This window comes from Aphelocoma coerulescens, chromosome 3 (assembly GCF_041296385.1).
Source record: "Aphelocoma coerulescens isolate FSJ_1873_10779 chromosome 3, UR_Acoe_1.0, whole genome shotgun sequence".
Taxonomy (NCBI): domain Eukaryota; kingdom Metazoa; phylum Chordata; class Aves; order Passeriformes; family Corvidae; genus Aphelocoma; species Aphelocoma coerulescens.
This window is the reverse complement of record NC_091016.1, coordinates 67,391,036-67,404,827: the sequence shown is the minus strand read 5'-3', so window position 1 is coordinate 67,404,827 and position 13,792 is coordinate 67,391,036. Positions and strand designations below refer to the sequence as shown.

The 13,792-nt window shown below is 42.8% G+C and overlaps 1 protein-coding gene across 1 annotated transcript in view; it reads right to left on the bottom strand.

Annotated features, from left to right (window-relative positions):
- IGF2R (insulin like growth factor 2 receptor) overlaps positions 1 to 4,073 on the bottom strand; it is a 57,590-nt gene extending 53,517 nt beyond the window's left edge. Inside the window, exon 1 of the mRNA XM_069010706.1 lies at positions 3,956 to 4,073. Coding sequence (XP_068866807.1) covers positions 3,956 to 4,059 — 104 coding nt within the window. The 5' untranslated portion in view covers positions 4,060 to 4,073. The remainder of the gene's footprint in view (positions 1 to 3,955) is intronic.
- Between the last annotated feature and the right edge of the window lie 9,719 nt (positions 4,074 to 13,792).

Sequence of the window (13,792 nt, the reverse complement as noted above, 5' to 3'; positions counted from 1 at the left end):
TAACTAATCAAAGGAGAATATGAAAAAAATAACATAAGAAAGGGAAAAGCAAGCCTAGTTTACTTTGTGATCAGAAGTTGAGGCACCGAAGTCAAGCAAGGTTCAGAAGGCTAACACTTGTCATAGCATGTGCATCCCAATGCCAGAGCCACTTTGAAGTCTGAGCACTAGTGAACCACTTCAAATCAGCAGAGCACCAGAGAGACTACTGCCACCATTCTCCTAACAATAGTTCAAACTTTTTGGTTCTCAAACTGTTACCCGAGGAATGACTGCTGGCAAGAACAGTACACCCTGCTCCAAACAGCTGTAAAGCATAGATGCAAAGAATCATGCATTTTCTCTCTGGGGAATGCACTGAAATAGCTCATTCTGCTGAGGGGGTGTTACACAGATGACCTGGCAGAGAGACAAGGCAACCTACAACCACAGAGTTGGAAAGCAGATCCACATGTGATTATGCATCCACACAATTTTGTGCCCAGATGCTTCTCAGCTATCAGAACATTGCAGAGATTAAACGAGTATCCAAAGCTCTTTATGAGCAGTTTCAACCACCACAATCTCAGGCAGACAAGCTCAGGAACAATTTCCAGGATGGCCACTGCAAATTTGACGCTTGCAGCTCACTTGCCACAGAAATCACTATTAGATGTGACTACTATTTTCACATAAATATGTATGGTAAAGAAATCTCTATGTCAAAGCAAACTCTCCTTACAGAAAATGCAAGCTTGAATGGCACAAAGTACAGCCATCACTATGCCTCAAGAGCTTTTTAATGCATCCCTACCCATGCTTAATTCTGCTCTAGCTCACCCGTCCCCTTTTCCAACTACCACGCACACTGTGTGTCTTCAGGCAAGTTTTCTTGCGTGTGCATCATGCATGACAGACTTACAGCTACACCACAAGCTCTTCAGCTTTTTGCATCCAGAAGACATTTGGTCTTTCATGCTGCACTCTAAACCCCACCTACTACACCATTTTACAGAGCGTTTAAGAAAAGGGGTAGCAATTTGAAGTTTAAGTACACAAAAGCTACAGAAGGCAGCTCATGTGCTGAGAAATCACATTCAGACACTACAATGGCAGCTTCCTAGGGACATGACACAACCTCACATCGGTATATAGGTCCAGTAATGTCTTATTTATGACATCTCCCACTTAAATATGTCAAAGCACTTAACAGAGCTGAATGAGTGCACCTAAAGGTCACCTCTCTGTACTCAGCATGTGCTTCTTTACCAAGGCCAAGCTGAATGCTAACTGCACGGTTTTCAAGCAGCACAGATGAGCACAGTTGTGGTTTCACAACAAGGGCTGAAAAGACAGTGTTTGAATGAACAGAAGTGTAGGTACAGTTAGCTGCAGGAGTTGTGTTATTAAAAACTATGCATTTAACATAAAACAGAATTGACTTACAACCCCAAAATTTGAAGTCTGCATAATAGCAATCCTGTGTTGTACAGCAGCTTGAGATTCCCTTACATCCACAAGTCTAAAAATCATTGAAGTTATGCACCAGTTCCTATCCTTGCAAGGGGGCAAAAACATCACCTGTCATTACATCACCTCTCATCCAGTACAGATTTTCAGGCAAAACAGCCCACAGAGGAGGCAGTTTGTATCTGCTGCTCTACCATCACACTCGAAACGTATTCTGCTTTTTTTTTTTTAAGAAATAAAGAAAAGTTACATAGCAACTTCTGCATTGTTATGTGGAAAGTGAACCCAAACTCTCAAGATTTCTTTTGAAGTAGATGGACTTGAATGACAGGTCACAAAATTAATTCCAGAATTTTTCCTGCATTGTAACACAAAAGACATAAGGGGAAGAAGAAAAACTCAGAGACCAAACTGGCTAGTAACTTCTTATATCCAACCAGTTCCCTGTGTTCTTTCCCAGGTGCTCATATTGCACCAATCCTGAAGAAACCTCTACACAGAAGATAAAAAAAGAATTCCAACTGCAAGTCACATGACAGCACAGTCAGCTGTCGGAGCACACAAGAACAGTGCATAACAAAATCAGAGACTGAAGCCATGTCATTAGACAAAGTTTCAGAGAATGAAAGCTTTTCTTCCTTCCCCAGACCATCCAAGCATACCAGCAGTAAGGCTACACAAAACAATGAAAACCTCCAACTCAAGTTTAAGTAGCCTCATGCCACAGTTCTTGCGCAAAGCAGTTTTGACACCTTTCCTCCTTCTGGCAAAACAGCTTTCCTATTCTTACTTAAAGGAAAGCCAGTGCCTCTTCTAATCCCCAGCAGTTTCCTTCTTTGCCCACCTTTTGACATTCACACACCAGACACAGAAGCTGCTGCAGTTTCACCAGCCCTATCACAGCACACAAAACCCAGGACACTGTTTTCTTAACGGCTGTAAAACAAATAAAAACCTTGTCTTAAGCCAGTACAAAAATAGGTCGGTCAGGGACTTCTCCTGCACACCAACATTGTAACTTCTGGCTGAAAATTCCACCAGTAGAGTGTTTGCATTGCCTGCATCATTCCTCACTTGGTATAGTTTTTTGGCAACTATACCCAAGAAGACACTTCACCACTGAACTCCTTGGGGACTTTCCACCTAACAGACAACAAGTTCTTGTTTCTTCTCTTACCCATTAGAGATTACTGGACATAAGTCCTTCCAAGCAGTTTTTACCCTGCCATGGCACAACAGCAAATGCATGTTTTTGAAGCAGTTCATCTTAAAAGGAAACCTGCGGATTGTGCAAATTATTTTCACTTGCACGCAACAAAATGAAACTAGCTTAAGTAATTTGCATCCAAAATGAGACTGCATGTCGCTCCATAGCACTCTCAAATATTCCTCTTGTCACAGACCCACAACAAAGCAAAGACAGACATTGACAGGACTTAACACTACTCTCAGAGTAGGAACTGCTTGACAATCAAATAATTTAGGGTGAGTTTAAAAAAAACAAACCAAAAAACAAACTAACAACAAAAATCACTCATCAGGGTAGCTAAATTCCCTCCAGAAGCTACATGATAGTTTCTCATTTCTGTCTCAATTCTGCAATTAGGGTGGTCATCTGACAAAACCACAAAACCAATTTTTGCCACCCTCATGGGTCATTCTTGCAAGCCAACCTACTTTTTTTCCCCCTTTTTCAACATTTAACAATATCATATCCCAGATTCTACCAGGTGGACAGCCTATTCCCTCCAGAGATCCAACCTCTGCCCTTAGTGTTACATTCAGTCTGCTACATTGGTGCCTTCACATGACACTGAATGAAATAATGTGTATGTACCCTGCATATTCCGGCTAAATAATTTAGAAATTAAGACCAGCAAGATATTGGTGCTAGACTAAATTCACGGCTGAAGTTAGACCAGAAAAATGTCAAGACATGAATAATGGTGACACCTCCACGTGGCAGTTTCTGAAAGCTTTCCTACCTCGCCTGTAAATAACTGAATGGCACATGGTGATGTCCTCAGCAAGAAGCCAACTCTCAAGTGACATCCCTTCCAAACCAACAACACTTCGTGTTTTTCAGACTACCCTGAACACAGGCGCAGTCCTGACCACAGGCGACTTACACAGAGCAAGTCTACTCATCCTCTCACCCGCAGATTTCCTGTATTTGCAGAGATCCACGCAGAGAGGTCCCGGAGGGGACCGGCCCCTCAGCCGCCCCTCAGGCTCCCAGTCCTACTGCGCGTTCGCCATGGACCAGCCTCGGCCTCACGCCCGGGAACACGGCCACCGCTTCCCCCGGAGATCCCCGGCCTGACCCTTCCCGGAAGGGGCGACCAATAGCCGGAGCGACCGGGCCCGCGCTGCGGAGTCCCGGTGCTGCGCTCCCGCGGACGGCAGGAGCGGCACGGACACCAAGAGACACCCACCCCCCCCCCCCCCGCCCCCCCCAGGTACAGCCCTTCTCCAGACGCCCCATCGCGTCCCAGCGGCCGTCCACCTGCACAAGTCCTGGTAGGAGCCGGGGAGTGCCTCGGCGGCCGCCCCGGACAGCGGGAGCAGCGCCAGGAGGGCGCCGAGGAGCAGCGAGGCCATGGGCGCCATGGGCCGGGCTGCCCCGGGACGTCAGGCGGCGCCGGCGGCGCGTCATGTGACTGTCGCGCGCCCCCGCCCCGGTCATGTGACCGCCGCCATGTGCGGGCAGGGCGCTGCGGTGCCGCGCCGCCCCCCCGGCAGGGCCGCTCCGCGTCCCCCGCAGCCCGTGCGGTGACACCGCCGCACCGCCACCCGCGCACGGGACACCCGCGGGCCCCGGGCTGCGCCTGTGGCTGCTGCCCCGCCGGCTGAGGGGCGCGGCGGCTCGGCCCGTGGCGGCTCGGCCCGTGGGACGCACTGCCAGTGGGTTGGAGTGTCCCGGAGCGTGTCCTGCGGAGGGCAACAAAGATTAAGGGGCCGGAGCAACTCTTAACAAGGACAGGCTGAGGGAGCTGGGCCTGGTCAGCCACGAGAAGAGACCTCATCGGTGTCTTTAAGTATCTTAAGGGCGAGTGCCGAGAGGATGTTTCCAGGCTCTTCTGGTGGTGCCCAGCAATAGGACAGGAGGCAATGGGCAGAAACTGATGCACAGGAAGTTCCACCTGTGATGCCTTTTCCTGGTCTTAAAATCAAGAGTCAGACACGATTAGAAGAAGGAAAAGGGATTTTACCTTGGTATTTATTTTAAGGATCCTTAGGTGCACACATCCAGGTCAAATGCACCTCAATGCACACCCCCAAAAGATCTGGTATAACACTATAGGTTTTACTAATTAGCATATCTATCAAAGATTCCCCAATGAGAGGCTCGAGTGAGCTCCCCTCCCCGAGGAGCTTTCCCCTGGATGGTTCTATCTTAGTTTACAGAATGTGTTCTGGAGAGGACCTTGGGGTCTGGGGCACACTGATCCCTAACTACGAAGCTTCTAAAATGTTTAGTCTCCTCGCTTGACAAACAAGCCCAAGAATGTAGGCAAAAAGCACTAAAGAATACAGAAGTTGTAAAAAGGTATAAAAGGGGTTTAAAAGAAAAGGCAAAAAATCATCATGGCATCACCTGAACATAAGGAAGAACTTCTTTACTGTGCGGGTGACCACGCACTGGAACATGTTGTCCAGAAAGGCTGTGGAGCCTCCCTCACTGGAGACACTCAGGAATGATCTGGACACAATCCTGTGCCATGTGTTCTGGGACAACCCTGTTGGAGCAGGGAGGTTGGACCAGATGACCCACTGTGTTCCCTTCTGACCTGACCCATTCTGTGATTCTGGGGTGTGGTGGTTGGGTCAAAGAAATACTGTTTGGAAAAAGTTAAATGGGGCTTTAAAAAAGTTATTCGAAATGTGCAGTGAAATCAGGAAACTAAACCCATTAGGGATGAAGACTGAGGAGGCAAAGACAGTGATGTGGTTGGTTCTGGCTATAAGAGTTATTGCTGCAGCAGGGAAGCTGGTGTGGTATAGAAATTATCCCCATTTCAAACAGAGGGCAGGAGGGGAGGCTTGCACAAGGCAGCAGCTTTGTCAGGAGGAAGTGGAGCACACACTGTCCTACCTCCACTGCCTCCTGGACTACAGAGAAAAGCGATCCAGCCTGGAGCTTGCATAGTTATTTCCAGGACTTAGCAAATTATAACTGCAACATTAAGATTTAAAAGAGATAATTAATTAGCAGTAAATTTTTGTGAAAGGGCAGTTAAGAAGAAAAGTATCTTTGAGAGTGGTAAGAGGCATAAGGATGAGAGAGTGAAAGAAAACTAAAACTTACACTCATTAAACAGACAGCTGTCTTGTGTGAAGAAATCCTATTCTCTAATTATGAACACTTTCCAAAAGCCATTTGCATAAAAAAGCAAAAAAGGCCTACAACTGAAATAGTTTTTCTTGCCCCATTCCCTGGCATCCATGAGACTAAGACAGCGCTGAAGATTTGCCTCTCTGGCAGTTCAGCCTGATTCCAGACTGCTGTGATCTCCTTTTCCTCTCTTTTTTCCTCAGATATGACCCACCTTTATGGTAGCATTAGTTCTGCAGCAGGGCAGTCAGCTGGCTAAAGATGCTGCTGTGGCTGAAAGTTAACATATTATTCTGATTGTTTTGTGCAAGCTATGTTTTTTGCAGCTGTACCTGTCACCTGACTTACTTGGCTCACTGCATATCTGCACAAACACCACCAGCAGCTTCAGATGGGGGAGAGGAACTAAGAAAAAGAAATAATGAAAGGGACTGAGTAAATGATATTGTCCTCTACAGTTTTCTACTACAATATAATGGATTATTGTCAATTCTTCCTCTTTTGTTTTAACCTTCCGTGGATTCCTGAAAGCTCCAAATCTGATTACCCAAGAATCCCTGTTGTCTGCTTTTAAGACTCTAGTCTGTATAGTTTAAAGACAAGCTTGATTACACCAACTCAAAGGCTCAAAAAGACAAAAGCAGTTGACAAAAAGAATACCATTTCTGTGGTTATGTTTCTTAAACTTTGCTGCTCTGCTGGCAGGACTGGTATCACTCTACACAGAGCAGTGCAAATAGAAAAGACTCGGTGGAAATTGTGTCTCTGCTTACCAACTTGAATTAAAAATTTATCAGCCAGGAAATTCACTGCAGACAGCAGAGCAGGCAGACAGGCTGTAGCTGCTGATCTTTTTAGCTGCCCGGGTTTCTGCAACTAGGGCTTTATCCGTGAAATTTTCTTTGTGTAGATTTAAGTAGATGAGTGACTCCACTGAAGACAATGTGACAGCTCACCTTGGTAACTTTAAGAATACATATAAATATTGCTGTGTCAGGGCCTGGCAGTGTAGAAACAGTTAATTTCAGTTACCTGGTAAGAGCTAACTCAAAGTTGTTTACTGGCAAAAGAATGAAGAAGTTTAGAGTGGCATTCTTCACTCTTTGTACTGCTATGTGTGCGTAGGCCTCTGTATTTGCACAAGACTTCAGAGCAGTTTCTTTGCATACAGAGAAAAGTTTGTATAAGTGAACAGCTACCTAGCAAGAAGGAAAGAAATTGAAGTACTTGGGAAAAAATCCCAGTTAGAAAGGAAAAGAAACAAACCAGAAATTCTCCTTCCATCTGCTGTGCTAGTACATAAGCATCAACCTAACAATGAACCAATGTTGCAACACAGCAAGGATGCTGCAGAAATACTGAAATACACAGTGTAAGTGCAAATACCTTTAAAATAAAAATATGAAGTAAAAGTTTGCATATTCCAATCGTGACTACTTCCATTTACTACGTATTTTCCTTAGCTTTTATAATCTGGTGGATGCAGCAGTTCTCTCAAGATTCATGGAATTTCTCCCATGTTTAAAACTAGCTACATGGATAGAAATGGGCAGGAGCTATGTGTCAGTCATTTTTGTATCCTAAACTATGTTTTGCAAATAGCCCATAGAAATATGCCATTCTGAATATAATTTATAAATAATAACGTAAATATTTACCTCCCATGCTTAATAATACTGGCATCTCAGCTAACCATGTACCATGGCACAGTGTTAAAATATTCTGAAATTATGTAAATTTCTTAATCTTACCTTTTCCTTTCCCTCAGGAGAAGCTCAGCACGATGGCTGCTAGTTATGTGGAGTAAATCCCAGTACACCTGAAAGTAATGCTGCAATATCCATGTTATGGATGGTTTTCAGTAGGCACAGTGTCATGAATAAGTGATGGATACATAGGTCCTCTAGGATTCTTCTTTTCATCTTGCCAGGTGTCAAATGTTGCATCATTTCTTCTTCTTCTGACTCACAGTCTTGCTTCATGTGGTCACTATCAGCTGTGCAGTTCAGGCTGGCTGAGAGGCAGCACACTTTTACTGTTACTGTCTCAGTTCCCTTTAACACTCATATGTGATCTCTATTTTTTTCAATAATAGGAACAAAAAAGTTTTCAGCATCCAGAGCTGTTTTAAATTTGATTGTGGGAAGTTCCTTCTCCAGTGAGGTCTGGACAGTTTATTTCTATCTATCTGTAAGCTACATTATGTTAAAGTAATTGCTTTTATGCTTCATGAAAACTTCATAAGGCTCTTCCGTGGAGCTGCGCAGTTTTCCAAAAACACAGATGTGCCACTCACTGGGTAGTTACTTTTTCTTTCCTGTTCTCTTGCTTGCTATACTATAGTTAAGTCTTCCTAATATTACGCCCCTTGCCATTACTTCTGAATGATCCTTATTCTTTTTGCTGTTTGTTCAGTCTTTCACCCTTTCTCCAAAGCTTTCTACTTCTTTCTGTTCTATGTCTACTGTCCTTAGCATTTTTAAAGGCAAGCTCTTGATAAGAGTTACCTTCTGGTTTGTTGTGAGGAGTTATCCTGCTATATAAGAATTTAAAATAAGCCTGTTGAGGAAAACTGTCCCTGATGACCTTGTTTTGCGGACTTAGGTTTAGGCTTCCCAGTGCAGTTAGAGAGATAATTAATGACATTTCCTAATCTAGCTGGTACTGTTCAATGATACTGTAAAAGAACATCAGCTTTGTCTGAACACTTTGACGTTATGTGAAATCTTTGTCTTGTTGGGAAAGTCCTTATGTGCTGTACTCATACTTGGTGTTTGCACTGAAAAGGGCACCGTTTCGTGCTGTGGCTTAGAAGATTAGTGTTGATAATCTAGAGATGTTTTGGTTATTGCTGAGCAGGGCTTACACAGCATCAAGGTCTTTTCTGCCTCTCACCCCACCCCACCCCACCAGCCAGAGGGCTGGGGGTGCACAGGGTGTTGGGAGGGGGCACAGCCAGGACAGCCAGCCCCAACTGACAACAGGGGTATCCCACACCATACAGCATCACGCTCAGCACATAGGGCTGGGGGAAGGAAGGGGGGACGTTTGGAGTGTCAATGTTTGTCTTCCCAAGTCACTGTTACACATGATGAAGCCCAGCTTTCCTGGGGATGGCTGAACACCTGCCTGCCTATGGGCAGCAGTGAATGTATGCCTTGTTTGCTTTGCTTGTGGTGTGGCTTTTGCTTTCTGTATTAAATTGTCTTTATCTCAGCCCACAGGTTTTCTTACTTTTACCTTTCCAGTTCTCTCCTACATCCCACTGGAGGGGAGTGAGCAAGTGGCTCATGGGGCTTGGTTGCCAGCTGGGTCTAAACCACAACACTAGCCTAGAGTAGCTGAAAACAACTGTGGGTCCTTGGCTGGAAGAAGTGCAAGCTGGTACAAGATATGTAAAGACCACTTTATCACCATGGCAAACACCTGCAGGTATCTTGTGTGGAAGTGAATAAATGAATCATCTGGAAGTCTTACTGCTCTACCGTGTTGTATTTTTATTCTAAGACAATGGGCAACATTTCTTTTTCTAATTCAGTAGTTATTTCACCTAATTCAGTAGTATTATGTAAGGAAATAAGTTGTCATCTGTTCCTTCTTGATTGTTACAAGGTAGCTGATAAATTTCTGGTTTGCTGTATTTTTCCTGCTTCTTTGTAATGGGACTTCTTTCCCATGTAGCCGAAGGGCACTAAAACCAAAATGCTGTTTTCAGGATCACACTTAAAAATTAACAAACTTCATACACAGCAGAGAAATTACCAAATTGGTTTTGCTCAACCTACATTTTTTTTCTTCATTGTCCTCTCAAGGGAAAAGAACTGAGCAAGAAATTTCTTGCATAATGCACTATTTGTGGAGAACTAAAATATGTGGTATACTTTATTCAGGTGGTTCTTCTATCACCCTGCCTTGCTAGAATTTATTGATGTATTCTGATTATATATTTATATATTCTGTCCATGCATATATATTTGTTTTTATAGCCTCCTTCATAAATATGTTTAGGCCAGTATTAAACTTCTTCTAGACATGCATTTTATTTCCATTGCATTTGTCAGTAAAATATTTTAAGATATCTGAAGTAGGAGAAAGAAGGTTACATATTAACTTACTTAGAAGAAAAGTAACAATCTTTTTTTTCCGTAATAGATACCACATTGCCCTGGATGTTTTATATTCACAAGTTGCTGAAGGAGATAGGGTAGAGAAAAATAAGTTCAGTGTATACATGAAGGCCCAGGTAAGCCATTACAGTATTGAATAAATGGTTCAATTAGAGATTCACATTAGATCATAAAAACAGGTTGCACACGTGGATCACAGGACCAGAAGGAGATCTCCATACTGCACAGTTTTGGATCTGTAATATTGCCATCTGAATCAGTGCAGTAATCCAGATTTTCCTTGCCTTTTTTCAGTCAGAGCCAGAGTAAAATGAACAGAACATGTATAAATATGATAGTGAATGTGCTAAGAAACATGCATCAGATAGACATGGAATGACAACTGTCTTGAAGAGTTTTCTGGCATTTCTTCATGTATTGATGTGACATTTAAAGATATGATAGCTGTTATTATAATGGGGAAGGAAATCTTACAGTTCACCCTTACTGAAGTGAATAAACACCATGGTGGAAAAATTGCTAGTAATAAATATTGATATTATCAGACAGTTATTGCCTTAGCAGCTGAAATAAAGTAATATTAGGAAATACCATGTATGTTCTCATCCAAAATAGGATGGTTTGCCCCACACAAGAGAGATAATAGTATTCTCTGTATATTATTTGTCTTAACTTTTACCTTCTCAATGTTTAATATGTGCTCAAGCCTCAGAGCCTGCTCTCTGAAACGGGTGTTAGAGCTTTCTCATGAGCTAGCAGTAATTTGTCTTTGAAGTGCTCAATAAAACTACTTGGAGGGATTTTCTGTGTCTTTTCTTTCTTGCTGCTCCACACAAAGCGATAATGAGGAGACTGATGCTGTTTGATGATGGGCAGTGATGCTGAAAGCTTGTTCAGTCCTTTTGGCAGCATTTTTTTAGTGCTACAGGAGGGACATGATGTCATGAGCATGGCCAAGAGAAGAACATGATGGCTGCAGTGACTCTGAATAGACAGGGTAGGAGGCATCAAATCTCTGCAAAATTTTATGGGCCTCATGCGAATGATGAAACTGAAGGGGAGTGGAGTACACAGTAGGAAACTCGGATAGAAAGCTGAGAGATGCATGGCATATATTTCACTCTGTCTGCCCAAGGAGTTAAAGCAGCTGTGCTGTAGGCTTGAAGTCTTCTGCCACAGGGAATAAACAAGGGAGAACCCACAGGATGGCACATGCAGTGGCTGAATGATGCTTTGGGAGGTGGCATCAAATCTGGACAGAGAAAAGTACAGAGAAAAGTGTCTCCACACTGAATGCTGCTAAGAAACAGAGGCCAGTGTTATACTGAAATGCTATATATGCTAACAGATAAATGAACCAAAAGAGAGGTGATAATATAGAGAATATAGTTAGTAAGCAGAGCTATATTTACAGAGGACCTCAGCCAGGCCAAGGTTAGCAAGAGAGATGTTGTTTACTCTTCAGACACTGGTCTGACAGGCTCAGCCTGTCCCTTGGCTAAGGACAGGTCCATTCCAGGCCAAGCCCAGGGAAAGAAAAATAATCAAAATTAGCCAAAACAAAAAGTACTGGTTGTATATATTTATTTTCACAAAATAAGTACATTTTGCTGTAGTATGTAACTGTAGTATCGTCATTGAGCTTAGCATATGTGTTCATCTGAAATACTTCACTTGTAACAAAGAGAACTTTTTTCCTATAAATAATATAAAAAAAGTTGTATCTGAAACACATGTCACTCTTTGAGTTAAAAAATAAATCCAGATAGACCAAAGACAACATAAAATGTAAAACACCCTCCCCTAATGCATTTAAGCAAATGGGGTTTTTGTTCTAAGATAGAACAATGATGCCGAAGTGTTCACTCCCTCTCCTGCACTTAGCTGTTAAAAGTTTTACATCTGTTTGTAGACTATACCTAAAAATACTGATTCTATAAATATTTTAATTTATTTGTTACCTCAAAAGTCTGTTAACTTTTATAATTAAAATTGCTGTTTATTTGCTATAATGTCCAATTTTCAAGACTCATGTTTTAAAAAGCAAATTCTTAACAGAAGAAATAAATAGTTAGAAGTTACTCCAATTCTAGAGATACTTTTTGCCCAGCTCTGAGAGAAAAAAATTAGTTGCTTTGTGTTGCATCTTGCTTAGTGGTGTTAGAATGATGGAATCCAAGTAAGAATTTCGTTCTCCTGTTCCTGAAGACAATCATTCATGATAACCATGAAATACTACTGTGAAAGTGTTGAGAACTTAAAAAACCCATGTGGCTTCCATGGAGGTCAGACATTTTTGTTGAAGAGAAATCCACTGAAAGTTACCAAGTATAAAGATTTCTAGACCAAAGTCTTTCTGAGCTCATAACTGTTGAAGGCTTGGAGAGGATGAGAAAGAAGCGTGATACTTGGTTGCTCTGTTCCTTCTCCTCTGTAGGCATCCGCTTCTGAACACTGCTGGAGACAGGATTTGAGGCCGGATGGATACAGCGACAGCCGCTCTCTCCCCTTTCCTACCCTTTGTATTTCTGAAACAACTGAAGCAAGGACTCTAGAAATACTTAACTAAACCAACAGCAGGTCCAGTCTTGTGTATTTAATGAGGCAAGAGTCCAGTTTGGAGAAAAAAATAGGTTGCAATCATATAATTAAAAATGGAATGGTTATATGCAAGGGAGAAGTATTAGAGTCATGCAGACTATCTCAATACCTCTTCTTTGAATTCAAAGTTTTGCACCTACAATACTTTGTCTGAATGTGGATCCTGGTGCTTCGTCTTTTAGGCTTGTGTGAGTCAACTGGAAAAGAAAACAATTCCATGTGGACATCACACAAGTGCCTGGGCAACCAAATAGAAAGCAAACTGGATTTCTTCTTGGATGGGTAGCTAGAAACCATGTGTAGTGGATTTTGATGAATTATTTCTGCATGGAGTTGGGAAGAGAAGCAGCAGGTACACAAATGGCAGGCAGCATATGGTGTGAGCTACAAACAAGCTCACACTGTTTTTCTGCTTTCCCTTGACCTGGTACCATCTGAGAGTATCTTCTGCTGGCCAGTATCATCACTGCAATGTCTGCTCATAAAACCCAGTGTGTGGATCATGCTCTCCCTGAGACTGGCACAGTGGGAGGGCTTGAGAAGGAGTCTTTCTGAGGTGCATAAGGAGCCAGACAATCTGTCTAGGGTTTTTTGGAGGACCCTGCAAATGAACTGTCCCTCTTACCTACACTCACCCGATGAAGTGACCTGAGGCATTTTACCAGGGAATGCTGTGGACTCGTGGATTCTTCTCACGCTAGGAAAGGGAGGCTTGTTGTGTACAGGCAACAGTACAACTGAGCAGCATTTCAGCTTCCCTTAGAGGATTTCCCATGTTATACTCCAGGCTAGAATTTAACTGGGCAATATCTTCTTCCTCACCTCTCTGGCCTTGTGGTCACAAGGATCATTCAGAAAGTCTGTGAGTTATAGAGGAAAGCTGCTGCATAAACTCGTCGCATCATTTTGGGCCTGAAACTGCACAGCAGCCTGCCCCATATCATCCTCTCCACCCAGTCAGTAGCTACAAGAGCAAAAACTTTTCTGTGCCTAGGGAAGTGACTTCCCTCCATGTATTTCTAGTCATATTTTTACATCCTACAACATTCATTAGTATCAAGTTGATCAGAAGCCTGGTAAAGAGAGCTTTAACAAAGTAAGCTCTATACTGGGCATTACTTTCCTGAATAATTCCTTGTCCTGACTGCACAGCAAAATTAAGTCCTTATTACCACAGACATTACAAGAGATAACCAAGAGATAATTGCTGTTCTGAAGTGTCTATAGTGCAAATATGAAAGTACAACACTGGAAGCAAAATATTATAACCCTCATTTTA